Here is a 26,189-nt window from a genome sequence, read left to right as displayed (position 1 = left end):
AAAGCTGTGCTGGATGACCCCGTGCTGATTGGCCGGGGGTGGGGGTGGAGGGCCTCAGAGCCAGTGCCCAGCTCTGAGACCGTGGAGCGACGGCGGGAGCGCGAGAGCTGCGTTCCAGAGGCCGCAGAGCACGGCGAGGCCACGAACTCGATCCTGGGGAGGCCCGTTCTCGGAGGCCAGCGGCCAGGAGGAGTCTCCCACAAGTGTCTCGGTGCTGATCCCTACCTGGGGTGACTCCCGGTGACTCAGCCCCCGGGGCCCCAAACTGGAGCTGCCCAACAGGTGGGGATGGGGTAGGCTGAGCCTCCCTGTAGGGGGACCCACCATCCTCGCCCCAGGGGAGGATCAGGCGCAACTCCGCTGGAGAAGGCCACAGTCTGGAATCCCAGGCCTCAGGGTGGGATGTGGAGGTTTGCGGGGGCGGGGGGGGGGCACAGACACGCACACAGAAACATAGCCGATACATGGTCCACAGCACACACGGACACACAGACGCAAACTCGATACACACGTTGATACGCGATCACAGGTACACCTCACACACACTCTCTCTCTCACACACACACACACACACACACACCCAAAAGACACCAGACTCCGAAACACACCCAGAGATTGTGCGATCACACACAGCACACAAACACAGAGACACCGGTACACACTCTCACACGTACGGCGGTCCTGGCCGGCGGGGAGACCGAACAAAGTTGTGGAGTGGAGCAAGGGAGTGTCCCAGGAGACCCCGGTGTCCTCCGCGCCTCCTGCGAGCAACCGGAGCGGGCGCCGTCCGGCGGCGGAGAGCCAGGCCCTGCCCGCGCCTGGACGTCGCAGCCCCGCCCGGGCCCGGCCCCGGCCCCCTCCGGGCAGCCGGGTGCCGCCGCGGCCCTGTGCCCCCAGGAGCGCCCGCAGGCCCAGCCCTCCCCGCGGCCCCTCACGTCCGCCTCCCGATCCCGGCTCTCCCCGCCACCCGCCCGGCGCCCCGCAGCCTGGGCGCCGCCTTGGATCAGCCGCCTGCCAGCGCCGCGCGGAACTTGCGAAACAACAAACCGCCCGACATGTCGGAGTCGGCGGCCGCGGGGCCCCCATTACTCCCTCGCGAGCCTTCTGCCCGGCCCGACCGGGGAGGGACCCGGACGCCGCCTCGACAACTTGTTCCGGGCCCGCGCGCCACACACGCACACACGCGGGACACACACACACATTCTGCCACCAGCCCCTCGGGCGGCCCCGGGCCCCTTGCACACGGCCACGGCGCAGGAGCGCACCACACTCGCCACATTCCTGGACACGCAGCCAGCAGGCACGGACACACTCACACACTCACATCCGCTCCAGACACGCTGCTACACACGCATTCTTGGCACACTTGGCATTCACTCAGACCCACGCAGCCCCCGGAGGCGCACCCCACTAACCCCAAACACTCCCTCACGTACACATCGCGCACACAGCGCACCGACACACGTTCCGGGCCCGTTCCCACGCCTTCACACACGTACACGGATCTCACAAGCACACACACCACACACGCGTTCCCTGATCCACACGCGGGCAAAAATCCACGGAACACTCTCGGCCACACGCATAACACAAACACACCACACAGTCTCAGCACACAACAAACAGCTCTCCCTGCCACGGCGTACAAAATGCAAACAAATGCAACACATAGCAGATACAACTCCGGCCACACAAGCAAACTCAGATGCACACACAACGGACACACATCCTACTTGGCCGCACAAATACTACACACTGGCAGACACACAGACCCTCAGCTCACACCCAACGCCTCGATGCACACAACATTCACTCCATCATACTCGTGGACACACAACATACACAGCACCTTTTCTTGCACACACAACTCACGGACACACAACATTCGCAGACACAGAACATCCTGAGCACAGGATCGCACATTCAACACTCAGACACACACAGGGAGTAGGCTCGCAACGCCCGGTCACCCAACACTCACACTTTCTGCCGATCTACGCCACGGGCCCGGGGACTCCGCGGGGCAAGCTTGGTCCGACCGACACTCGCTTACCTGCCGGAGTCTCGGTCTCCGGCGCGCAGAGCTGGAAGGTGAGCGCCAGGACGAGAGCCTGGGCGCGGGCCATGATGCGCCGCCGCCTGCCCCGGGGCCCGACGCGGGGGGCACCGCCGGAGCCCGAGCCGAGCCCGAGGCGAGCCAGAGCCGGAGAGAAGCAGCGCGGCGCGGAGCGGGACTGGCGTGGAGTCCAGAGCGGGAGCCCAAGCAAGCGGGGCGCTGACGTCAGACCCGGCTGCGCTTTGCGCGGTCTCGCGGCGCCCCCTGCTGGCAGTCGCTCGTGCCGCTGCCCGTTCAGGTTTCCCGCGCCCCTCCCCCACTTCTGTACTCACTCCTGGAGGTCCCAAGCTGGGCCTGGACCCCACCGGCCTCTGCACTGAGCTGGCGTCGACCTTCTCAGGCGAGCAAGCTCACTGCCCACGCCTACCTCTCGCACAGTGCTCTCAGAGACAGAGACCCAAAGAAACCCCGCCACTCTACACTGTCTGATGCTAGGTAGATCATCCCCTCTACCTAGACTCCTCCAAATGTGCGCTCATACCTACCTCCCAGGACGGGCGCTCATCACCTACCAATAGCTGGTGGTTGGGTCTTTGGAAATGCTAGCTTTTAGAGTTGGTCATGTTATCTTTTTAATGTCCGTGAGATCTGTAGTGATTCCCCGCCCCTTCATTTCTGATATTAGTAATTTGTGTCCTCTCTCTTCTTTTCTTAGTTAGTCTGGCTAGAGGCTTATTGATTTATTGATCTTTTCAAAGAATCAGCTTTTGGTTTGGTTGATTTCTCTCTATTGATTTCCAGTTTTCCGTTTCACTGATTTCTGCTCCAATTTTTTATTATTTTTCTTCTGCTTCCTTTGGATTTAATTTGCTCTTCTTTTTTTAGTTTCCTAAGGCAGAAGATTGGATGGTTGATTTTAGATCTCTCTTCTTTTCTTATTTATGCATTCTGTGCTGCAGATTCCCCTATATGCACTGCTTTTGCTGCATCCCACAAATTTTGATAAGTTGTGTTTTTGTTTTCATTTAGTTCAAAATATTTTTAAGTTTCTCTTGAGCTTTCTTCTTTGACCCATGTGTTATTTAGAAGTGTGTTACTTAATCTTTAATCTCCAAATAGTTGGGGATTTTCAATGTACCTTTCTGTTACTGACTTGTAGTTTAATTCCATTGTGGTCTAAGAGCTCTCAGTGTATGTGTTCTAGTCTTCTGAATTTGTTAAGGTGTGTTTGATGGACCAGAATGTGGCCTATTTGCAGAATATTACAAGTGAGGTTTTGAAAAATGTGTATTCTGCTATTGTTGGATGAAGCAGTCTATGGATACCCATTATATCCAGTTGATTGATGATGTTACAGAATTCAGCTATGTCCTTACTGATTTTCCGCCTGCGGGAAATGTTCATTTCTGACAGAGGGGTGTTGAAGTCTTCAACTATGATAGTGGATTCGTTTACTTCTCCTTGCAATGCCAACTTTTAGAAAGTTCTTCCTTTTCGTGCCATGAAGTCCGCTGCCCTCCCTCACTCTCATTGGTTCTAGTCTGCCCTCTGGCTACACAGGTTAAGTGTTATTTAGGCCCCTATCCTGTATACGCCCTGTACAAAGACCACAAACTAGTTATCCATTACTATGTAAGACCAGACACCTGTGTGCTTAACTCACATGGGCTCATTTAATCCTCACCATTATCGTTCCCATTATACAGTTGAGGAAATTGAGCTACAGAGACAGAAGTTACTTTTCCAAGGTTATGCATTAGTAGGCAGCAGCACCAAGATTTGAATCAAGGTCATCTGTCTTGAATTGAATTGGGGCTGAGACCTGCTTTCCATCTGGAACCAATCTGGATACTGACGCATTTATTCAAAATTACTATAAGCTAAATTGAAGATATCAAACAGACAAAAATCCCTACCCTCAGGGAGCTTACATTTCAGTGATAAAACAAGAACAATAAACAACCCCCCAAAAAAGCAAATTCCATGGTATATGAGACAGTGATATACCAGAGAAATAGGGGAGAGAAAGAGTGAAGGGGAAAAGAGATTACTGCAGTTTTAAACAGAGCATCTAGTATATGATGTATTCATTATTTTTCTCCACCTCTAGAACATGAGCTCCCTAAGGGTAAGGACTCTGTCTTGTATCCCAGTGCTTGGTATCTGCTATGTAGTTGGTGCTTAATAAATATTGGATGGATGGATGAATGAATGAATGAATGTAGACATTGTCTTTGCCCTCATGACATATTTTAGTGGGAGATGCCAATAGAAAATGTGCAAATAAATACATAATTACAATCTAAGATGTGTACTCTGAAGGAAATGAATGGAGTATCGTGATAAACAATTGGAGGGGTGGGGGATCTACTTTAGTTACGGTGATCTGAGAGGGATTCCCTGAAGAAATGACATGGTGACATTTGAGATGACACCTGAAATATGAGAAGGAGCTAGCCTCATGCACTCACTGAGGAGGAACACTGCAGCCAGAGAAGACAGCCTGTGCAAAGGCAGAAGCTTGTGCCTTTGAGGACAGCAAGGCCAAGGTGGCTGGAATGGAGTGGGTAGGGAGAAAAGTGGAGACAGGTATAGCTGGAGAGGCTGGCAGGGCCTGCAGGTCATATAAAAAACCATGAGGCTTTGGGTTAAACCCTAAGAGTAATGAGAAGCCATTGAAGCATTAAGCAGAAATGGAAAAAGTTTTGACCTCTCATTTTTATTTAAAAAAAAAGTTCCCCAAGGAGCCAAATGGAGAACAGGCTGCGGAGGCAGAGATGAATGGGCAAATGGGTCTAATTAACGGGCAGTGACATTGGACGGAGCCTAGAAGTTCAAGGTGTATCTAGGCCTCCCTGTACACTGTCTTAGTTCCCTGTTTGCTCCATGAGGTTGGCACAGCCAAGGTTGCCCTGGGCCTACAGGAGGCAGGGCTGCAGGCTCCTGGGTTCTTGGTCTCCTCTTTTCTGAGCACCGATGAGTTCCAGGCTGAGCCAGGAAGGGCCAAAAAGACAGCAGGCAAGAACCAAGGACAGATAATTAAATAGAGAGAGTCTCAGGGAGAGAGACAGAAGCAAAAAAAAAAGTGATGGGGAAGAAATGGAGCCAGAGAGATGCCGGAGCAGAGAAGAGACAGAAAGGACTATGCAGAAAAGGAAACTCAAGTAGAGAAATCTGGTCAACAGCAGAGACAACCAAGAATGCTGCTGTTTGCAGAGGACTCTTGTAGGAACCTTGTGACAAGGTTTTACCACTGATTCCACTTTTTTTGGATATGGAAAGCAAGGCTCAGCGAATATAAGGCATTTGCCGAAGGTCACACAGCTAGTAAATGGGGGCCCAGGACTCAAACCTAGACCTGACTGACTCCACACCCCTCCATTCTTTGTGCAGGGGAAGTCTGCAGGACAGACCCCGATGGAAGGAGAAAGAATTAAGCAACAGATGAAAAGAGAACATTCTGCTTCACTTGAAAAAGACCACAAAGTTCTATAATCCTAGAAAGAAGAGGGAAGGGAAAAGGAAAGTCCCTGCCTGGAATGACCCAAATCTAAGGAAAAGGAGACGGCTCCACAGACAGGGCCAGGCCATGGGGAAATTCAATTACTTTCAACTCATAGAATATTTATGACACCTACCCTGTGCCAGGCCCTATATTGGGTGCTGGTGTCATGGAGATGCACCAAACATGGTTCTTCTCTTGCCTGGAGGAGGAAATGGGCACATGAATAAATAAGAGACTGAGTCCTAACGGCCATAACACCAGTTCAGAGAAAACACAAAGGCTGCAGGGGTTGACTCAGCCTAAAGTCAACCTTTGATTGGGAAATAGCATCAAAGAAATTATATTTGAACCCAGAGTTTCCCAGATAAGCAAGGCAGGGAAGAGCCTTTCAGACAGAAGGAGCAAGCTAAATAAAGGCACAAGACATGGAGGTACAGGGTAAAGTGGGTATCAGGTGCAATTGGATCACTCATAGACTATGCACAGTCCAACAGCAGAAGATAAAGACACTGTAGGAGTCAAAGTGCAAAGGTCTTATGCAAGGTCAGGGTGATTGGACTCGAACCCCTAGATCAGTGGTTCTCAAACTTGCCCATAGGGAGACTCAGGTGCTCAAGTTGGGGATTGCCTTCGAATTAAAACCATAGTCATATTTTTCTAATCTGCAAAACAGGAGATTACTTACAATGAATATAACTTTTACATTTTAAGGTGTTTTTCCTCCATAAATTTTTCTGAAGATTTTTAGTACGTGCCAATAGTGTGAAAGAAGGATAGAATTAGCATAGAATCATAGCTTTGTTTACAATTTTAATATATCAATAGTTCATGATGTTCTACAAAGAACTGTAGCCTCTGGTTCTCCCTCAATATTGGGGAGTCACAGAAGGATTTCAAGCAAGGGAAAGACAAAACCTGGTCTTTCTGTTAGGAGGAAAAACATCATTCTGGAGGCCTGAAAAAGAAGGAATTGGAGAGGGAGAAAGAAGGGAGAGGATCTCAGGAAGAAAGCTGTTGACATAGTTCGAATAAGAGCTGATGGCCAGGACCAAAAGTGAGGGTTATCAGGATGGATGGGGAGACTCAAGCCAGCCCTGAGGAAGAAGACTGGCTGGATGATTTTCCAGGCTTCCTGGCCAGGCTGCCCAGGGAAGTGAAAGGAGCCAATTTGGTACAGAAGATAATGTCAACAGCTCAATGTCACCTAGAAAGTCTTCCAACAGAAGTTGACCTGTGTATGTGTCACCATGAAAATAGAAGATAAGCAAGACTGGGTAGCGTGTGTGTGTGTGTGTGTGTGTGTGTGTACATGCGCACGCCCAGTGTGGGATTAAGTCTTTCATCCATCATGGGACACCGACTTTCTCTATATAAAAACAAGTACAAGCACTTTTTGAGCACATACTATGAGCCAGACCCTAGTCTGGGTGTTTTACATGTGATATTTCTCATTTAATCTTCACAGTGACCCCCTAACAATATTCATCAAATGCTTTTATGTGCCATGCATTCTTGTGCTGAGTGCTTCAAGTGAAGTGAATAATATCTCACTTGATCCCCACAACAGTCTTGAAACAGACACTATTATTTCCTTCATTTTAAGGATAAGGAAATGGAGACGCAGAGAGGCGAAGTGACTTTTCCGAAATCAAATGGCTGAAAAGTGGCAGAGCCAGGACTCAAATCCAGATGTACCAGACTCCAGCCTGCATCCTTCATCACAGCACTTTGCTTTCTTCTCTTCCTCAGAGGAAAGGCTCCGAGTTGGCAAGCTTTGGGTCAACAAAATCCAGAGAAAGGAACTGTCTTTATCCTTCAAAGCCCTGGCTCAGTGTTTCTCAAAATCTGTTCCCTGGATCACCTGCATCAGAATATTCCTGTGAGCTTATAAGAAATGTACATTCCTGGACCCCTCTCCAAGGCTCTAACGCAGTAGGTCTGAGATGGAACCTAGGGTGGTTTTTATGCATTTGGGAGATTTCTGAGTCACAGGACTGGCTCCAACAGCACCTCCTCAGGAACCTCTACCCCAGTCCCATCCCCCTCCCAGAGCACCTCTTTCCTTGACTCCAGCAGTGCCCTCTACCACGCTCTAACATTCAACTGGGGTTTTAGTTATGCTCATGTCTTCACCAAAAATATGATCCAGTGTCTTTACTGGGCTACATCTTTTTACAAAGCACTTCGATTGTCCCACTGAATCCCTTTCTATACTGTGAGCATTTTGAGACGGGGACCTCCTCCTTGTGATCCCTCCCTTATATCTGCACACACTTAGCGTTTTACAAAGTGCTTTCCCAGCCAAGATAACATTACGCTATTGTTTCAACCAATCCTCAGAGCAATCTTGAAGGAGGTGTATTCTACCCTTTGTACCGATGAGAAAACAGACTCGGAGTTTCAGTCACTTGCCCAAGGTGGCTAAGCTAGGAAACCGCAGGACGGGGATTTGAATCTAAATCTTCTAACTCCAAACCCAATACTCTTGTCTCCACATCAGCTTACATGTACTACAATCAGTGTAAGGGAAGTAAGCTTTGCCTCCCTGTGTTTTTAGAATATAGTGGAAATTAAATGAGATAATGCCTTGAAGGGCCTGGCACAGTGAGCACTCATAAATGGTGGGGAGAAGGAGAAACTGAGGCCAGGAGAGAGGAAATGTCTTCCCTCAAATCAAACACCAAATCGCAGACTGTAGGCACAGCTTTGGGTCAGTCTCAGCCTCTCCTTATTAGGAGGCCAACTTTGGCGAGCTCCAAATCTCTGCGACTCCCACAGGTCTCTCCCCCGCCCGCCCCTTGCTCCCCGCACGGTTTCACCAGGCGCCACCGCGCGGGCAGCAGAGGAAGGGGACGGCCCTTTAAAGAGAGCAAGGGGCGTGGTCACGCGGCGGGGGTGGAGGCGGGGAACGAGCGCGCAGTCGCGGGAAGATGACGTTCCCGGGCGTCCGGCACTGAGTTGACTGGAACCGACATGTGGGTCTGTCGCGCGCTGTCGGGGGCGCGAGGCCGGGCCCAGGTGCTGCGGGCCCTGCTCCGCGCTTGCGGCCGCCGTCGGTCTGCGGCTGCCTCCTTCTCCGCATCTGCCGAGCCCTCCCGGGTCCGGGCTCTGGTCTACGGGGACCACGGGCACCCAACCAACGTCGTCGAGTAAGAGACGGCGCCGGAAGGAGGCAAGGGGACTGGGGTTCCTGGAGGGTTTGAGGACGGCTGTGGAGAAGGGGGACTGGGAAGGGCGGGGCAGGGTCCGAGGAGGAAGGTGGAGAATAATAGGACCGAAACTGATGCCCAGGGCACGTTTGGTAGGTCAGAAAGTCCGTACTTCGAAGAAGTTGAAGACCCGAGAGGCACAATTATAACGGTAATAATGGCTGACGTTTTTTGGTCGAGTACTACTGTGTCAGGTAAAACCTGTGTAAATGGATGAGCTCATTTAATGCAACCTTTGGGATAGGTACTTGATGTAGCCCCACTTTGCAGATATGAAAACTGAGGCGTAGGAGAGGTCACATCACTTGCCGGAAGTCCCACAGCCAGGAAGAAGCAGGGTCTGAATTTGAATCCAGGTCTGACTGACTGATCTGCCTGAGTTCTTACCTTCTTTATTTTTTGGAGCGGCTTTTCAGAATACTTTTACATTTGGATCGTCACTTCTCAGTAAAGTTAAGTCAGAGATCATTGTTTCCATTTTACGGAGGACAAGGGACTTGTCAGAAGTGCTATAACTAATAAAGATTGGACCAGGGGTGGGAATCCGTGGCTTCTGACTCCTGTTCTCATGAGATTTCCTCTCCACTGCGCTCTGTATGTGCCTGTAACTAGTTAGAAAGTGCTCCTGTTTTGAAGCCAACACAGACCTAAAGTCAAATACAGACTCAGCCTCCTAGTAGCAATTTGATCTTGGACAATTCACTCAGCTCCTCTGAGTCCTCATTACTTTTATAATTATATCCTCTTAAAATTCTGTTAGATTTTAATCTACGATTTTTACCCGTGGCTGATAAAAACAGTATGTGAATTGTCACCCGTTATAAATCTGCACATAAGTAACTATAGGCATACCTCGTGTTATTGCACTTCGCTTTATTGAGCTTTACAGATGTCGGGTTTCTTACCAGTTGAAGGCAACTCCCTATACCAGCAAAGATTACGACTCGCTTTATTGCTATACTTACTATACTGAGGTGTCTGGAACTGAACCCACAATATCTCCAGGGTCTGCCTCTATAGCCATTCAAAAGGGCTAGTGGAGTCACTATAGTGGAGCTAAAATAAAAGCGCTGATCTGGAACTCAGAAGACCTGGGGTCAAATCTTTGTCCTTGTCATATCTGTGTATGTGTTTGACAAGCTACTGAGGTTCTCTGGACCTTGGTTTCATTACCTTTACAATTGAGACAATACAGCCATCGCTCATAGTGCTAATCAGCTGAGATCAACCTGCTGCTGTCCACCAAAAAGTCCCTGCAGACTCCCCTGCAGTCCTTTATTTACAACTCTTTGATTCCCAGCAGGTGGTTTGATTGTTTTCCAGAGGATAGGCAAATGGAATTATTTTCATGATTAAAATATAGGCTCGAGTGCTCACTTCGATAGCACATATATTAAATTGGAACAATACAGAGAAGATTAGCATGGTCCCTGCACAAGGATGGCACACAAATTCATGAAGCAGTCTATATTTTTACTTAAAAAAAAAAAAAAAGACAAGCTGGATGTTTGGTCAGCCCAAAGGGATAAAATTCTGATAAATTCAAGGTTATATATTCAGTTTAGCCACTTCCACCATTTGAATATTGTGACCAAAAGAATTTTGAGAAGACTCATCAGTCAATAAACACCAACTTGTATGTTGCTCATAAGTAATAAATCAGCAATAAACCCCAAATTGTATGTTGATCGTAAGTCATAAATCACCATGAACACTGCTGTAATGAGCTGGTAAAGCTCTGACGAGCACTCCTTTCCAGGAATGCACCCCAAACAGGAACCGTGTAATGCCTCTCTTGCCGGCTTGTGATTTATGTGTGCAGGGCCTGCCACAAAACAGGTGCTCCAAAAATGCTACTAAATCTGTATCTGATTCAGTAAGAAGTGCACCTTTTGTTGAGTTCTGTGGTGAGGAGGAAGGCATCGCCGATGTTTGGGGACCCTGAGGAAAGGCCTGGGAAGTTAAATGCAGTTGCCTCCTGATCGATCACCTCCGCTTGGAGGACTAGGGAAGCTGGAACAGACTGGTTGCAGATGCCACTTAGGGAAAAAAGACAGCTGTCTTGTCTCCTTGTGTGGAGCCCTAGTAATTTCCCCGAAGTTCAAAACATGGTACTTCCATGAAGCATTGCGTTCAACCTTGGCTTCCCATCTCAGTCACCTATGGCACTTTTTGAAACGACATATTCCCAGGTGCCACCCCTGAAGTACATAGTAAGTCTAGGATGGCCCCGAAATCTGTGTTTTGTAAAGCTCTCCAAGTGACTGTGATGCCCAGACCAGGGATGAAAACCATTTCCCTGTGGATGTGGAGTGTCAGGCCGGCAGTAATTCTGCCTCTGCCCCAAAACGGCAGCTTTCCCTTCTGACCCAGATTCAGGTGACTTGACTTGTTCGTGTATGGACTGAGGCCAGAGACGGATTCTCTTCTTTGTAGTCATGTCTTAGGCGGTTTAGGGTAACCACAGTGTCACAAAAAGAATCAGGTGTCCTTTAAACATCCTGGTAACGGGGTATGTGGGTCAGGTTACACCAGGTGGGGTCCTGGATCTACCCAGAGTCCAAGCAGAGCCTTCCCCAGACCGGTAAGGTTTCCACACTGGCAGTGTGGGCTGGGAGCAGCAGGGAGGAACCGGGGAACCGTCTGCTCGCGTCTGAGGGGTTGCGGAACTTCTCAAAACGAGGCTCCAGGAATTACCCGTTCTCATGTCATCATTCTGAATGTCCCTCTCTCTGTCCTATTGGCCCCCAAACGTTGCAGCTGTTCCCCCTCTGCTAAGCCTTTTTCCCTGATCTCTTAGAGTTTCTTTTTTCTCCGAAATGGACTCCCCTACGTACTAGTCCCTTTTTCATTTAAAGAATTGAACTGATCTAAATGCAGTAAGAATGTGCAGGAGAAAATGACAACATGGGAGAGTGACAAACATTCTAGGAATTTCAAAAGTCCCCAAGGCCATTACCCCTTGTGCAGAGTTCTGGATTCTCTGTCAGATCGTTCCCAGATACTTCAGTGTCCTTCTCTTTCCTTTTGTCCCTGAAAGTCCCCTTTCAGAATGTTGCATTTTCTGGGTCTTATAGTAAAAGCAGCTCTCATAGTGTATGCCTACTCTGTGGCAGGCATTGGGCTAAGTTCTCCACGTGTATTTTGGAATTTAAAACTCACAAGAACCCAGTTTGGTCTTTGCTATCCTCATTTTACAGACAAGGGAACTGAGGCTCGAGAAGCTTAAAAGTCACTAGTCCAAGATCATACAACTAGGTTGTTCCTTTACTAAAAGTCCCTGATATAGACGTAGACCTGAAAAAACAATGCCCACCATCCAAAATGTTTTTTGTGAATGAGATGGAGGATAAAATTGGGAATAAAATAGGTCAAAAGAGAAGGTGAGATTATAGGTCAGTCAGACGACCCCAAGTCTACTCTTCGGAGGAATGGCAAGCCCCACCCTCGTAAGAATACTGTCCTCTGTCTCCCCTTTTCAGGATCCTAAAGCTTTCATAAAATGGCTTCCTGGTCATTACAGCTTTCTCACCTGCCTGCTGCTAGCATAAAATGAAATGAAGCTGTGAAACCCTTGGACACAAACCCATTCTCTGAGCCAGATGGAATTTGGGGAAGCAGGTGGTGGGGGAGCCAGGCTGTGTAGGTAGTGAGTTCTCACTGTAGGGCACTGTTTACTCTCAGGGGATTTCTTCTTTTTACAGTTGATGCCAGTGTTTAAATCCACAACTCTATGCTGGTAACTTGGTTTTAAACCAGAATTATAGTACTTGGGAAAAAATTTTAGCATTCTGTTTTGGCACTCGGTTGAAAACCGGGACTTTGTTTTGTCTTGTCTTCTGGAGCTTTTTATTGTCGTGAATGAAAGAGGAGGAAATAGAACTCATTGATTTAGTAATTTCGTCAGCATTTATTCTTTGAGGGCCTACTAACTGCTAGGAACTGAGGAATCAGACGAATAATCTGTGGTCTTTGCTTTCAGGGAAGTCACACTGTAGTCCAGGAGACGGGTGGCCATAGGCCAGGCGGGTAAGTGCTGTAATGGGATAGTTGAGAGTGCTATGGACACCCAGAAAAGTGGTATCTAACCCCCTTGGGGTGGTCAAAGAAAGCTTCCTCTGAAGACGAGATCTAAGTTGAGTCCCCAGAAGATACATACCTGGGCGGTACATGAGGAGAAAAGGTAGAGAAATGTTCCAAGCAGAAAAACCTGCACGTGCAAAAACCCAGAGGGAAGAGAAAATGTGTGTCTGATTAACAAATATTAAATGCCTCCTGTGTACTCAGTATGTAATTCTGCGAAGCAGGTATCTGCTGAAACGAGCCTGAGTTCGCAGGATTCAAACTCAAGCCCGATTCCACATCCTGTAACACTTGTACATGACCTGCCTTCTGGACTTCACACTAGGTTGTGGAGTTTGGGGCCAATCCCTTGCACCCTCGTTTCCTCATTCTTGCCTCTGAGCTGAAACCTGGCAGGAACACCTCTGAGCAGCCACACAATAGATGGGGCTTTCCCCTGTGTCCAGAGTTTCTGGGAGGAATTCTGCCACCCAGAGCAACTCCAAGTTGTTTTGATTGTCTGGCCCTCTCCTAGCAGGTCTTGCAGCTCTCTGGTATGGTTCCAGGCCTTTCCCACGCTGGATGGGGTAGGAGGGTCCTCATTTTAGAGAAGGAAAAGCAAAGAGGCCATGAGGTGAGTCGGTCATTGGGGACCGGCCTGGGTTCTAGTCCCAACTCTGTCACTCATTATGACAGTAAGGAAATCACTCTGGTCTCCAGTATTTTCAGTTATTCTTTGATAAAGGGCTTGAGCAAGGTCAGGAGTGGTAAATACAAGCATTCATGCTGTCCCCCCAGCCCTGTCTTCTGGCCAGTGACAAACCTTCACCGCTCCCTTTTCCATATACTTCAAAACCATAGTCTCCCCACACAGCACTTTTTCCTGCCCAAACAAGGTGAGGCCTCACCATTTTTTTCACATAATACTGCAGCCGTGGAAATTGTTATGAGACATGAATCCTCTTGGATCCAACAGTTGTCCAGCTCTGACAACTCCATGAAACTGAAGTTGGACTGCCTGCTTGCCAGTGGTTGCTCTAGCAACCTCCCAGGAGCAGTGCTGTGGCTAGAAATCTGGGGTCCTGGGCACAAGGTTTCACCAAGGGCCCCCTTTGCTCGTGATTGATTACAGAATCAGCAGCCAGCCAGGCAGGGCTACATGGTCATCTTTGGAGCTGTCAAAGAGACAAAAGCTGCAGGCAGGGACTCTGCCTCCTGCCATGATCCAGTCTGCTCTCTGGAGTAACAAGGAGAGTTAGGCCTCAGCAAACTGAGCCACAGAGATTCTAAAGCTCCCTTTGAGCAAATACCCTGATGTCAGCAGATGTAGACTGTTACGGGGCTTACAAGCTTCCTGGTAATCCTAATTGAAGGAAAGTAAGGTGTTGAGAAGGTAGGGAGAGGGTATCTTTGCCAACCCTGTGTAGAAATTTCCAGAAGTTGCCCTAAGTCTCTGATTCCCTTCCATTCAAAATGATTGTGCAAATAGTCCTGGATGGTAGGAGAGCAAGATTACCTTGAGGCACGGAAGCCAGAAGAGGCCCAGGGAGGCAAGCAGGTGCAGCTGGCACACCAGGGAACATGGAACAGGTGAGCTTTGCTCAGGAAAAGCAGCTTTCCCTGAGGGCTCAGGACTCCTTTAGAACCCTACCAACTGAGGCCGCCAGCGACCCCTGCTGCAGGGGACAAGCTGTTAAAAGCTGTGAGCTGAAGAACTTTGTTCCTCCACCATTTCCCAATTATGCCCTGTTATTAATTATTAATCAGACTCAGAACAATGTACCCAGCACGCTAGGCATTTCACTAAGTCACAGAAGGCGGCTTGTCTGTGACCATGGGGTTGCAGACAGACCAGGGAGAGCCACGTAAATGTCGGTTCCCGTCACCCAGTGCCCTATAACGGGACACACATTTTTTGGCTCTCTAATAAGCAGATGAGAAAGTCTCTGTGGTCTGTGACTGTTCTTCCTGCTCCCAATGATATGGACCGGTTTGAGGTGACTGAGTAGAAGATGTACGATAAGTACAAATGGTCGCTAATTAAATGCAGCAGGCGGGAAAGCTATCTTCGCGGCGCTGGCGAGTGCCCGCCTTACACAGCACATACAACGGAGCCAGTCCCCAGAGGGCTGGCCTCTTTTTCCCCCCTCTCAAAAGGCTCTTTCTTCTGCCTGCTTTTGTCTCCCTTGTAGTTCATATGGCATCACAGGTGTACAGCCGCGGCCTCAAAGGAGCCATTGTGACCTTATCCAGCCTGGAATCTGTTGAGTGGAGACAGTGGCATCCCTCCGAGTTGCATGGCGCCATTACATTCACAGGGGGAAGCCCTGAACGTCCTGGGGAAGTGACTTGAGATCTAGTCAGGCTGTGTTTGGGTGCCTCATTTGTACTCCACAACACAGCCACCAGTTCCTTTGGTGAGTTTTTTTTTTTTTTTGAAAAAAAAAAAAAAAACAAGGAAGAAATTGCTATCATTACACCAAAAAGTCCAACTCCTGGAATTCAGACTCGGCCCCATTTTCCTTCCTGTCTCGGCAGAACGGTATCCTTGACGACGCCGTTAGAACTCTGCAGGAGCAGCAGTGTCTGTGGTATTGATGGCATTCCATGGGGCAGGCTGGGGCTGGTCTCCCTGGTGAGACGCAGCTGGACCAACACACCTCCCCCAAGCGAGCCGCATGTGTCAGGCCTGCCTTCCGCCTTCACCCACCTGTATTTGTGGCTTCAACTGTCCATCTCCTAGTCCTTCGCCCCTCTGACTCCTTCCCTCCCACTTCTGTGGGTTCCAACTGGCACAGAGCCGATCGACCCCCCAGAAAACAAAGAAGAGAACTGGGAGCAGATTGTAGCCCAGTGCAGGGCTCCTCAAACTGCTGTCTTGGGGGGGGCAGGCAGTTATCCAGTGTGCTGTGAAAAGAGTGTTCCCAGCCGAGTTAACTCTGGAAGCTCTGGATTGCACGAAGCCACATGGGTTTCCTTATTGGAGGACTTCTCAGAGGCTTTACGACTCTAATGTGCAGTCTGCATCTTATAGGGGGGCTGTTAGTGGCCTGTTAGCATTTCCCAAATGTATTGGACCCCAGGGAATACCTAATAATACCTCAGGATGAGAATTCCACAAATTAGTGTTCAGCAGCCTGAGCTTTGGAGTCAAGCTTCAGATCAAGTCTTGCCACTTAGTAACAATTTAACCCGGTGCAAGTTACTTTACTTCTCTGAGCTTCAGTTTTCTATCTGTAAATTGGGGTGATAACACCCTCCAGATAGGTGTTTTGAGGACCAAATAGCATGCGGTCTATAAAATGTTAAGCACAATGCCTGGAGCTTAGTAGACTATCAACATTAGTTGTCATTTAATTGTCCAGCCATCACGCAAAACATGTTTACCGAGTACCCTGGACTCCACCTACACAACCCAGAGCGCCCGTATCATATTGCAGGCCACCCGCTTCAAGCTTCCTCCCCACTCCAAACCACCCTTCCTTCCTCCCTATGTCTTGCCCAAACCAGAAGCCCAGGAGCCATCAGAGACTTCCCACTCCCCCCATGTGGAGTTGGTCACCAGGTAACATCAGTGCCACTTATTTAAGAGATTCTAGGTTATCCAATCCTCCTCACCTTCCCACGGCTCCAATCCAGACTGCACCTATTGCCTTGTCTACTGACAGCTCAGATTCTTGGTCATTCCCTCTGGCAGGGAAGCCTTCCTTCCTCTCTCCATCCACCCAGTACATTCCTGTTTATCCTTCGAGCCCCAATTAAAATTATCACTTCTCCCAAAGCCTTTTGCTCCCCCTTTGTTTTCTTCCTCCACAGGTAAAACCCTCCGTCAGCTGTAGTACCACAAAGGCTCTTAGATAGCACTTCTCCCAGATGTGAGTTCCCACACCATCGAGCTCCCAGGCAGGAGATTTTGGTTTGTTGGCTTTTTGTTTTTAAAACCCCTGGCACACAACCTGACACTTAGTAGGACTGTCATTAAACATTTGTTGAATTAAATTTACTTGAATTTTCCAAGAAAATGCTGTCTTCCTTTCAGTGATTCAAAGATCCTTTTCAGAAGTATAGCCAGGCAATTATTTCAAAGGCTTCCTTGGGTATTCCTACCATTGGTAACAGCTGCCATTTCTTTATCATCTACTGTGTATCAGGTACTCGAGCAAATGCTTTATGTACATGAACTCATTAACCCTGTGAGCTAGGTTCCAGTGTCCTCCCCATTTCACAGACAAGCATTTTGAGGTTTGTCTAGCTGGTAACTGACAGGCAGAATTCAAACCCAGAACTGCCTATTTCACTCCAAACCCATGCTCTACCCTTCATCTATGATCTGAGATCTACCTGTATTCTCATCTTGACCATGGTCATCTAGATTTTTAGAAAGTGCACTTTTATTGCATGTTTGATTTGTACTTCCCTGTGAGGAAAAGAGCTGTGGGTTTTTGCTTAGACTGAACTCTCTTAAGGATAATCTCCATTTTTATTTGCACCCATCCCTCAAGGGTTTTCCTAAGCAGCCCAGAACGAGGAAGATCAAGTACAAGCCTTAATAGCTAAATCCCTGTGGTTTGTGCCTCTCCGCTGGTTCCCGAAATGACTGGCACTTTTATGCCACATTTTCTCTCTAGAAAAGAAAATTGGATAATTTCTTTAGGAAGCATTGAGCCCTGTTTTGGTCCCAGGGACTGTGCTAAGACTGAAAGCTCTCTTCCCTCCATGGAACTCACAATCTAATAGGGAGACAGCATACACAAACATTCTGACTATAAAACTAGCAGGTCAGTGAAAAGAACCCCGAACTGAGTCTGAAAGACTTGGATCCAAATCCAAATTCATATCTGCAACTCCAAAATCCAAAAAGCTCTGAAAACTGACAGTTGTTTTTATTTGTTTTGTTTTTGTTTTTTCATAACTCTTGAAGGCAAAACCTGATCTCCAACATGAAGTTTTTATATGATCACTATTCATTTCATTTAGTGTGAATATTCATACATTTGGCTGCAAAACGATGTGTCTGATCATAGAATGATGATCAGAACACCCTCATGGGGGCGGGTGTAGATAATACATGGTTCTGAACTCGGTGAAGTACTTCGCACCCCAAGACTTTTCGAAAAGGAATGTGAACTTCTGCCTTGTGACCAATTGGGAAAAAAATGTATGAAAAGGCTTTGTAAATTAAAAAGCAATGAACTCATGTAAGATGGTCTTAAGTGGTGTGGTCACCCCTTCTGTGTAATGGGAACACTCAGAATGGATGACGTGATTTTGTTCAGGGCTAAGAAGGGGGTCAAAAGATGTCTTAGGGGAAGTAAAATGTGAGCTGGGTCTTAAAGGGCGAATTGAATTTCTCACTTCATGGAGAAACTGGAAAAAAAAGTCTGGGCTGAGGCAAGAGCATGCAGAAAAAAAGTGTCTTTAAGTAGCTTGAGTGCATGGGCTTTGTGTCTTACAGAAAAAATCTGATTATCTGTCAAGATGCAAGAGAGAAGCAGTACAGATAATATATATAAAGGGGCCACTTTCCATAGCCCATGGGCTCTGTGCAGGGTTTTTCTTTGGAATGCAGACTGACACATGCATTCACAGAGCAACCTCATTGTCTGGCAGGAGCCTCCCTGGTTAGCGTGCTGGGGAGGCCGGGGAGCTGCTGCGCCCTCCCCCTCCCCAGGCCTGTCCGGCAAGGATCACGCCCGCACACTACGCCCTGGTACTGCTCACCTCGCTGCCCACTGCCTGGTCTGAGGGGAGCCGCTAACCATCTAGCTTCTCTAGCATCAGGCTGCCAGGTTCACATCAGAGCTATTTTTGGTACTCTTGAGCAAGTTATTTACCTCTTTTGTGTCTTTGTTCCTCAGGTATAAAATCAGAATAATAGTAGAAAGCTGGCATGGAAAGCACTTAGCAGAGTGCCTCACTGGTAAGCACTCTAACAGTAGTGATTATTATGATAAGGACTCCCCCTCCTCCACCTGTAAAAAAAAAAAAAAGCCCTTTCTTTATTTTCTCTGCCCTTATCATCAACTTCTTCCTAGTTAACCATTTTCTGTAGAGAGTTTCCATTTTCTTTTTTTTGCAGGTGTTTTTCAATCCTGGTGAGGCATGCCCTCCCTTACTTTGGTCATGATCTGGTACAGGTGTTCCCCAGATGGGGGTCCCCAGATCCCAAGGGGTCCTTATAGGTAGTCATGGAGATTCCCAGACTTATTTCAGGATGCTGACATAGAGGAAGGTAAAAAAGAGCATCGATTTTGAAAGTAGAGAAGCCCTTCCACTGACCAGTTATCTTACCCTGTGTACATTTCATAATCTCTAGGAGCCTATATTTCCTACTTGATAGATGGGAATATCAATACTTTGCCCCCAGGAGTATTGCATCTTAGGTCATGTATTTAAAGCCCTTAACACAGGACCTGGTGTGTAATAAACACCTCATAAATACCTGCCACCATTATCACTATTAGTATGAGAGATGTCTTAAAAATCACACTTTTACCCCAAGATGGAGCCTTCGGTATAATTAAAAGTTCAGATTTCTGTAGGAAGTGAGTAGAATTACATCAGTTTAGTATGGTGACACTGTTGCCTAATATTAAGAACCTCTGGTTGGCAGTTATATGTGCCTTTGGTAAGTAAAAATGAAGAGAATTATTACTTAACATTTGGGCAGAGAAAAACATTGCAAACACGAAGTCAGGGGTATGGAGAAAGACAGGAGCTGGTAATAAAAAGTCACAGGGACCCACCAGTCTAGTACACTGATCGATGCTTTCTGGCTGCAAGTCTCCTTTTTTAGAAAACAAAAGTAACACACGGACATTGTGGCTGGGCCTCCCCCCAAAGCCCTGCAGCAGGTTTCACCCATTAACCAAAGTTCCCATGATGACTAGGGCCCACCAGGAACAAAGGGAGTTATCACATAGACTTGAAATGGGAGAGGCTCTTGGAAGTGATCAAGACCTCAGTCTGGGGAATCCCTGTACTGGATGGTGACCAAAGTAAAGGAGGCCATGCCTCTCCATGCTTGAGAAACAGCTGCAAAAAAGTACCTCCCATTTCACAAATGGAGAAATAGAGGCTTAGAGCAGGAAAGAAACTTGCCCAGAGTGACACCGCCATCACATGGTGGGGCTTCACACCTGAGACGCTCAGCTCTCTGTCCAGCGTCCTTTCTGACAGACCAGAGTCCTCCTCTGGAAGGGACATCACTCCAGGGGGTGAACCACCATCATCCAGGAATTTGTTTCTGAACTATGTAGGCCATCTCTACTTCCCTCACCCCCTCTGCAACTAACGGAAATGTCTCCTCTCCCCTGTGTATATTGTGAGGGGGACAAAGGGGAGAACAAATGAGCAAGGCCAGGTTTTCCCAGTTGTGCTTGTTCCTAAGAAGTACTTGGGGTGCCCGTCTCTGGAGATCTAGTTCAGCAGTTCAGAGCTGGGGCCTGAGAATGTATATTGGAGAACATACCAGGTGATTCTGATAAGCAACTTTTGGAAAACGTACGGCTAATCCAGTCTAACGGAAGTTCCGAACAATTTTCTGTCCTAGAGCGGGCAGTGGGGTTGCGAGGTCACTAGGGATTTTCCACTTGCAGGTCATGACAGAGTTAATCTGTGTCTTGTGCTAATTCCAAACAGCACCTTTCCCTTTTCTAGCAGAATCCGAATTCCTGGGCCCACAATGGGAGCTCAAAAATGTTGCTGTCTGACCTACTTTGGAGAGATGATTTGAGCAAAAGATGCCCTGTCTAGCCAGGGTGACATTAACAGCGCTCTTTGGCTTTGTGCTTAGACTGAAGAACCTGGAGCTAGCTGCTGTGGGTGGATCAGACGTCCATGTGAAGATGCTGGCGGCCCCTATCAATCCATCTGATATCAATATGATCCAAGGTAACCTTGGTTTGCGTGGCTTATGTTAATTGGCTTTTTTGCTTAGCCGCCTCCTCATTTTAATTCCTCAGATGTGGGTGTGAAATTCCTGTGATAAGCAGCTGCTGTTCTCCAGGTGAGAGTCTGCAGACTGTGTGAGCTCCCTCTGGCCTCCTCCCCCTGGATTGTGAGGCTTTTCCAAAGTTAGGAAGTTTGCAGTGGGGAGTAAACCAACCATAGTGACGTGCCCGCGATGTGCTGGGCTCATTTCATACATGACCTTATCTAATCTTCCTCAGAACCATGAATGCCAAAAAGTATTACCCCCCTTTATCAATGAAACTAAAGCTCGGAGAGATTGGTTAGTAACACGGCTGGTCAAAAGCAGAACCCAGATCAGACTTCAGTCTGACTCCAACAGCCATGCCTTCACTGTCCAAGCTTCGCTGGATGACCCTGTGTGCTCTTCTCCCTTAGGAAACTATGGCCTCCTTCCCAAGCTGCCTGCTGTTGGAGGGAACGAAGGTGTTGGACAGGTGGTAGCGGTGGGCAGCAGTGTGACTGGGTTGAAGCCAGGAGACTGGGTGATTCCCGCAAATGCTGGTTTGGGTGAGTTTCTCCAGCTGTCTGCAGCCTTTCGTTGTTCCAGATCCTATTTCACCCACACTGTAAATGTTTGCTCATTGGTTCAGTGTAACTAATAACTAAGCAATGCAGGCTTTATTATTAAGTCCACATACCTACCTCCAGGAGAAATGGGAGCTGAACAAGGAGAGCAGAATTTCTGTTTCTTTCGCTCGAGAGGTGATGTACCTGCCCTCTCATCTCCTTGAGCCTGTGTTGATGGGAGCTGTGATTCTCTGAATCCCTACCTCCCTAAATCTGCTGTAAGCTACAGTGAGGGACACAAATAGGACAGCCCCTGCCCTCTAGGAGGTTAAGATCCAATTAAAGAAATCTCCAAACCAATAACGTCAATAAAAGGAGTGCTACAAGCTCACAGGAAGCTGGGGAAGGATCGGGGCTTCCTGGAGGAGGCTCATTGCAATAGACCTTTAAAGGATGAACTGTGTTAGGTGAAGAGGAGTCCAAAATCATTGCATTTGGAGGAAACAAAATGAGCAAAGACACAAAGGTGAGTTTGGGAAATGGTGGAAAATCCAGTGTAGCCCCGGCCGAGGAGACGCACATGGGAGAGGACGGCATAGTGATCAAGAAGGTCACAAAGGTAGTGGGGCCACCAAGCTAAGAGTTAGGGTCTTCTTTTCTATATGGTAAGGAGTCATTGGTGAATTTTGTTATTTTACCCTTGATGGTTTTTGAGACATAAGCAATTATACAGCTGGATCCTGACAGCAGCCACGAGAGAGAAGCAAGGCAGACATTATCCATCCCTTTTGGATCTATGAGGAACTGAAGCTTAAAAAGAAGCCCTTGCCCAAACTTAAGCCGCACACTGAAAGAGAGCTCACCAGACTCTTGTCTCCTCTGTTTTTCCTGCTACACCCTAGTGTGAGGACCCTTACACAGTTATGGGTTATACCTTACAGTCAACTTCTTTTTGCTTTACAAAAAAAAGAAGTTAATTGGTTTGTGGAACTGGGAAGTGTAAGAGATGGAAAGCTTCAGGCAGAGCTGGATCCGCGAACCCCAATGATATCAGAGCTCCGTCTTTCTCTTGTTCTTACTAGTTCTCAGATGGGATCTGCCCACATCATGATATAGTAATAGCAACAAATATTTATTGACTACTCCCTTTGCACCAGGCACTGTTTTAAGCATCTTTAAATATTTAACTCAATAGTTCCCACAGCATGCGATAGATACTATTATTATTCCCATTTTGCAGATGAGACAACAGTAAATGTAAAGGAGTACGCAATTTACCCAAGGTCGCCCAGCCAATAAGTGGTGGAGCTAAGATTCAAACCCACTCTGTTATATATCTTTCATAGATGATCGCCAGCAGCCTGAGGTTTACATCATCCTGAAAACAAACAAATGAGTACATCCTCCACAACCTGTGCAGCACGACCATATCCACCCCCAGAATGGCTCTAACCAACCCTACCTGGGTCCTTGCCCATTCATCCATGAACCAGTCACCAGAGGAAGGGGGTTGGGCCACTCCAATTGTCTAGTTGAATCTTTTGCCACCTCTGTGGTATAGAGAGTGGGGCCCTGTGGTTGATAGCCCCAGAGGTTCGGAAGGAGTAGTCTAGAAAGAAAAAGGTATCAGACAGGAAAAAACAGTAACAGAAGTCTACTAGAAGTTCTTTGCTTCTCTGAGATCAGGAAAGCTGCCAAGAATGGCTCCACCTTCTCTTACAGCCACCTGGCAGTGAAAGAGCCTAGCTGTGCGAGCGAATTGAGAGCTTCAAGGATTCACTGGGTACTGACTGGTGCTTTGGGCCAGCCCCCGTGTTGAGTGAAGGACAACCTGACATGTCAGGCAGTCTGCCCGCAAAGTGCTCTCAGCTGGGAGTAGGAAAACAATACTTAATATAATAAGTGTTATAATAACAGGATGGACGCAAAGGCAAGAGTCCCCAATCTCGGGAAGCATTAGGAAAGGCTTCCCAGAAAAGTGATGCTTGAACTCCGTCTAGAAGACTGAGTAGAAGCACAGCCAGTGGGCTGGGTGAGGAAGGGCTTCCCAGGCAGGAAGTACAGCTCATGCAAAGGTCTGGTGATGGGGGAAGGCACAGCACCATCAGAACTGCAGGTATCTCAGAGTGGCTGAGTCAGGAGTGACGGGAGAGAAGCAAGGTGAGGCTGGAGACATAGGCTGGCACCCAGTCATGGCGGGCTCACATCCCTGCTCACGGGGCCTGGTGAAGAGCTAAGAAGAGGAATGATTTGATCAGATTTGTGCAATGCAGAGAATGCTCTGGAAAGGTGGAGGGTGGAGACAGGAAACCCCTAAGGAGGTGGCTGAACAGTTCAGGCTTCAGAACATTCTGAACAAGACACAGTGTCTAAACAAGACAGTTCCATAGGACTGGAGAAGACAGTTGGATTTAAGAGCTCAAGTAACAGGACTTAGTAATTAGATTTGGAGAGAAGAATAGAGGACATCTGCCAGGTGTATGGGTAATTGCATGGCTGGTGGTGGTGGTAGGATTAGCCAGAATTGGGATTTCTCCCTGGAGAAAAGGTGAGTCTTTCAAACCAGGTGCCAGTAGGAGAGGATGAGGATTTTATAATCGTCGGGACTATAATTAACTCAGTTTATTCAGTAAACATTTTGTAAGCATCTGCAATGTGCTGGGCTCTACCGTGTTTCCCTGAAAATAAGACCAGGTCTTATACCGTATTTCCCCAAAAATAAGACCGGGTCGTATAATTTTTGCTCCAAAAGACGCATTAGGGCGTATTTTCAGGGGATGTTTTATTTTTTCATGTACAACAATCTACACTTATTCAAATACAGTCATGTCATCTTCTGGAACATCGTCATAGCATGCTACCATGTTTCCCCGAAAATAAGACCTAGCCGGACCATCAGCTCTAATGCGTCTTTTGGAGCAAAAATTAATGTACGACCCGGTCTTATTTTACTATAATATAAGACCGGGTCTTACGAAACGTAATATAAGACCGGGTCTTGTATTAATTTTTGATCCAAAAGATGCATTAGAGCTGAAGGCCCGACTAGGTCTTATTTTCGGGGAAACACCGTAAATGCTTCCATCTGGCTGACGACCTTAACTGGGGCTTATTTTCGGGATAGGTCTTATTTTCGGGGAAACATGGTAGCATACAGCAGTGAACAGACATGGTATTTTTGTGAAGACTGTAGTTTAGTAAGAGTGGCAATCATTAAGCAGATAAGTCCTCAACTGGGCAGATCGTGGTCATTTTTCATGGTACTGAGCTGCCCAGCGGTTGCTGTGCCCATAGCCAGCTTTTTCCAGCCAATCAGTCCCAAGGGAGACTGGGCCAGAGAATGCCTCATTAGAAACACTTAAAACCCTTCTGAGGCAACACGGGCCAGGAGAAAGCACTGGCCTGGGAATCAGATGCAGGTTCTCCTCCCACTTACCCGGGATGACCTCATTTAAGTCACAGTTTCTTGGTCTCTAAAATGGAGCCAATAGTCACCTCACATACCTCAACCAACTCACAGCAGCTCAACTGAGGGAATACATGCAGCGATCTTTGCAAACACTGAATTTCTGTATGCATTACATCATGGGGTCAGCAAACTTTTTTCTTAAAGGGCCAATTAGTAAATATTTTAGGCTTTGCAGGCCAGACTGCCTCTACTCAACTTTGTTGTTGTAAGTAGCCATAAACAATACATAAAAAGTGAGCACGGCTATATTCCAATAAAACTTCGTTGACAAAAATCAAATCTGGTGAGCCAGATTTGGCCCATGGACTGTAGTTGGCGGACCCTGCACTAGAAGATGGAGATGGTTATAGGTCAGTGGCACATGCATGAGAAATGACAGCGCTCAGAGCTGGGGCATGTGACTTAGGGTCAGTAAAAGGAACCAAGAAGTGTTCCACACCTGCTACGTACTGGGCACAATGATGTCTGCAAATGCCATCGCGTTTAATCACACTACGACATGAGTGTTATTCTCTGCCTTTCAGAGATCAGGAAAAATGAAACTCAAAAAAGGTGAAGTGAGAATTTGAAGTCACACAACTAGTGGGTGGCAGAGCTGGGTTTTTAAGCAGGTCTGTCCAACTCCAAGTCTGAGGGTTTCTAAGTTAAAACCCTGAAAGACCCTGGGGCTCACCAGAGGTGCTGTCCCCTCCCACCCAGGTCCTCTCCAGAAGAGGATTAGGGACTGCCAAGCCCCAGAAATCTGTGTCAAGGGCTGGATTCCCATTGTCATGCTATTTAGGGCCATTAAAAGACACCCTTGATGTCATGCATAAAAGCCATACACCGGGCCTTTGGCACAGAGTACAGTAAGTGTTGGTGAAGATGAAGGGGGTGATGATTATAAAGAGGGTGGTGAAGATTTGAAAACCAAAAAAAAAAAAGAAAAGATTTGAAAACCAGGCTGGGTGAACCCAGAAAACGCCAAGGCACCTCCTGGATTCCAAAAGGAATCCTTCAGTTTTTCAGCCTCTTATTTCCTCAGCCACAGAAATACTCTGAGATTAACACAGCGGTTGATAAAGAGTGTTCCTGCCTCCCATCCCCAACTCCCGGTCCTTAAGCACGTTGTTTCTCCCCTCCTGCAGCACGATTAGTCGTCACCTAGCCTGCCCCTTACTCCCCCTACGACCCTGGCAGTGTAGTTCCAGGGTACTGTTACAACCCCAGCAACTGGATAGTGAGTGCACACATTCGGGAGCTTTGGAAGTGTAGGCCAAGGGCCCTGAGACATCACAGCCACCAGGCACTGGCTCACTGCCAACAAAGCTACGGGTAGTTTCCCTGAGGTGACCTAGCGAGTACCTGGCAGAGCCAGGGCTTAAATAAGCATGTGATTCCAAGGTCTGTCCTCGTCCCCTCTGCTTT

General features: G+C 47.8%; 2 protein-coding genes and 1 non-coding gene across 11 annotated transcripts in view; 2 read left to right on the top strand and 1 right to left on the bottom strand.

The window, feature by feature from the left end:
• The window catches only part of PTPRU (protein tyrosine phosphatase receptor type U), a 78,232-nt gene extending 75,983 nt beyond the window's left edge, over positions 1-2,249 (bottom strand). For 2 of the 5 annotated variants that reach the window (XM_033114068.1, XM_033114062.1), the window contains exon 1: positions 2,054-2,249. In XM_033114068.1, coding sequence (XP_032969959.1) covers positions 2,054-2,126 — 73 coding nt within the window. In that variant the 5' untranslated portion in view covers positions 2,127-2,249. Of the gene's footprint in view, positions 1-1,047; positions 1,150-2,053 lie in introns of those variants that run through there. The other 3 variants (XM_033114063.1, XM_033114064.1, XM_033114065.1) reach the window with 3 other exon arrangements.
• Positions 2,250-8,474: 6,225 nt separating this feature from the next.
• The window catches only part of MECR (mitochondrial trans-2-enoyl-CoA reductase), a 30,280-nt gene continuing 12,565 nt past the window's right edge, over positions 8,475-26,189 (top strand). The window contains exons 1-3 of one of the 5 annotated variants that reach the window (XM_033115196.1): positions 8,475-8,710; positions 20,628-20,725; positions 21,182-21,313. In XM_033115196.1, coding sequence (XP_032971087.1) covers positions 8,535-8,710; positions 20,628-20,725; positions 21,182-21,313 — 406 coding nt within the window. In that variant the 5' untranslated portion in view covers positions 8,475-8,534. Of the gene's footprint in view, positions 8,734-8,802; positions 8,922-18,711; positions 18,753-20,627; positions 20,726-21,181; positions 21,314-26,189 lie in introns of those variants that run through there. The other 4 variants (XM_033115195.1, XM_033115197.1, XM_033115199.1 and 1 more) reach the window with 4 other exon arrangements.
• LOC117027909 (U6 spliceosomal RNA) lies at positions 10,140-10,245 on the top strand. Its single transcript, XR_004424024.1, has one exon. It is a non-coding gene; the product is annotated as a U6 spliceosomal RNA (small nuclear RNA).

This window comes from Rhinolophus ferrumequinum, chromosome 9, assembly GCF_004115265.2.
Source record: "Rhinolophus ferrumequinum isolate MPI-CBG mRhiFer1 chromosome 9, mRhiFer1_v1.p, whole genome shotgun sequence".
NCBI classification, from domain to species: domain Eukaryota; kingdom Metazoa; phylum Chordata; class Mammalia; order Chiroptera; family Rhinolophidae; genus Rhinolophus; species Rhinolophus ferrumequinum.
The sequence above is the reverse complement of the archived record's forward strand: the minus strand, read 5'-3'. Positions and strand labels throughout refer to the sequence as shown.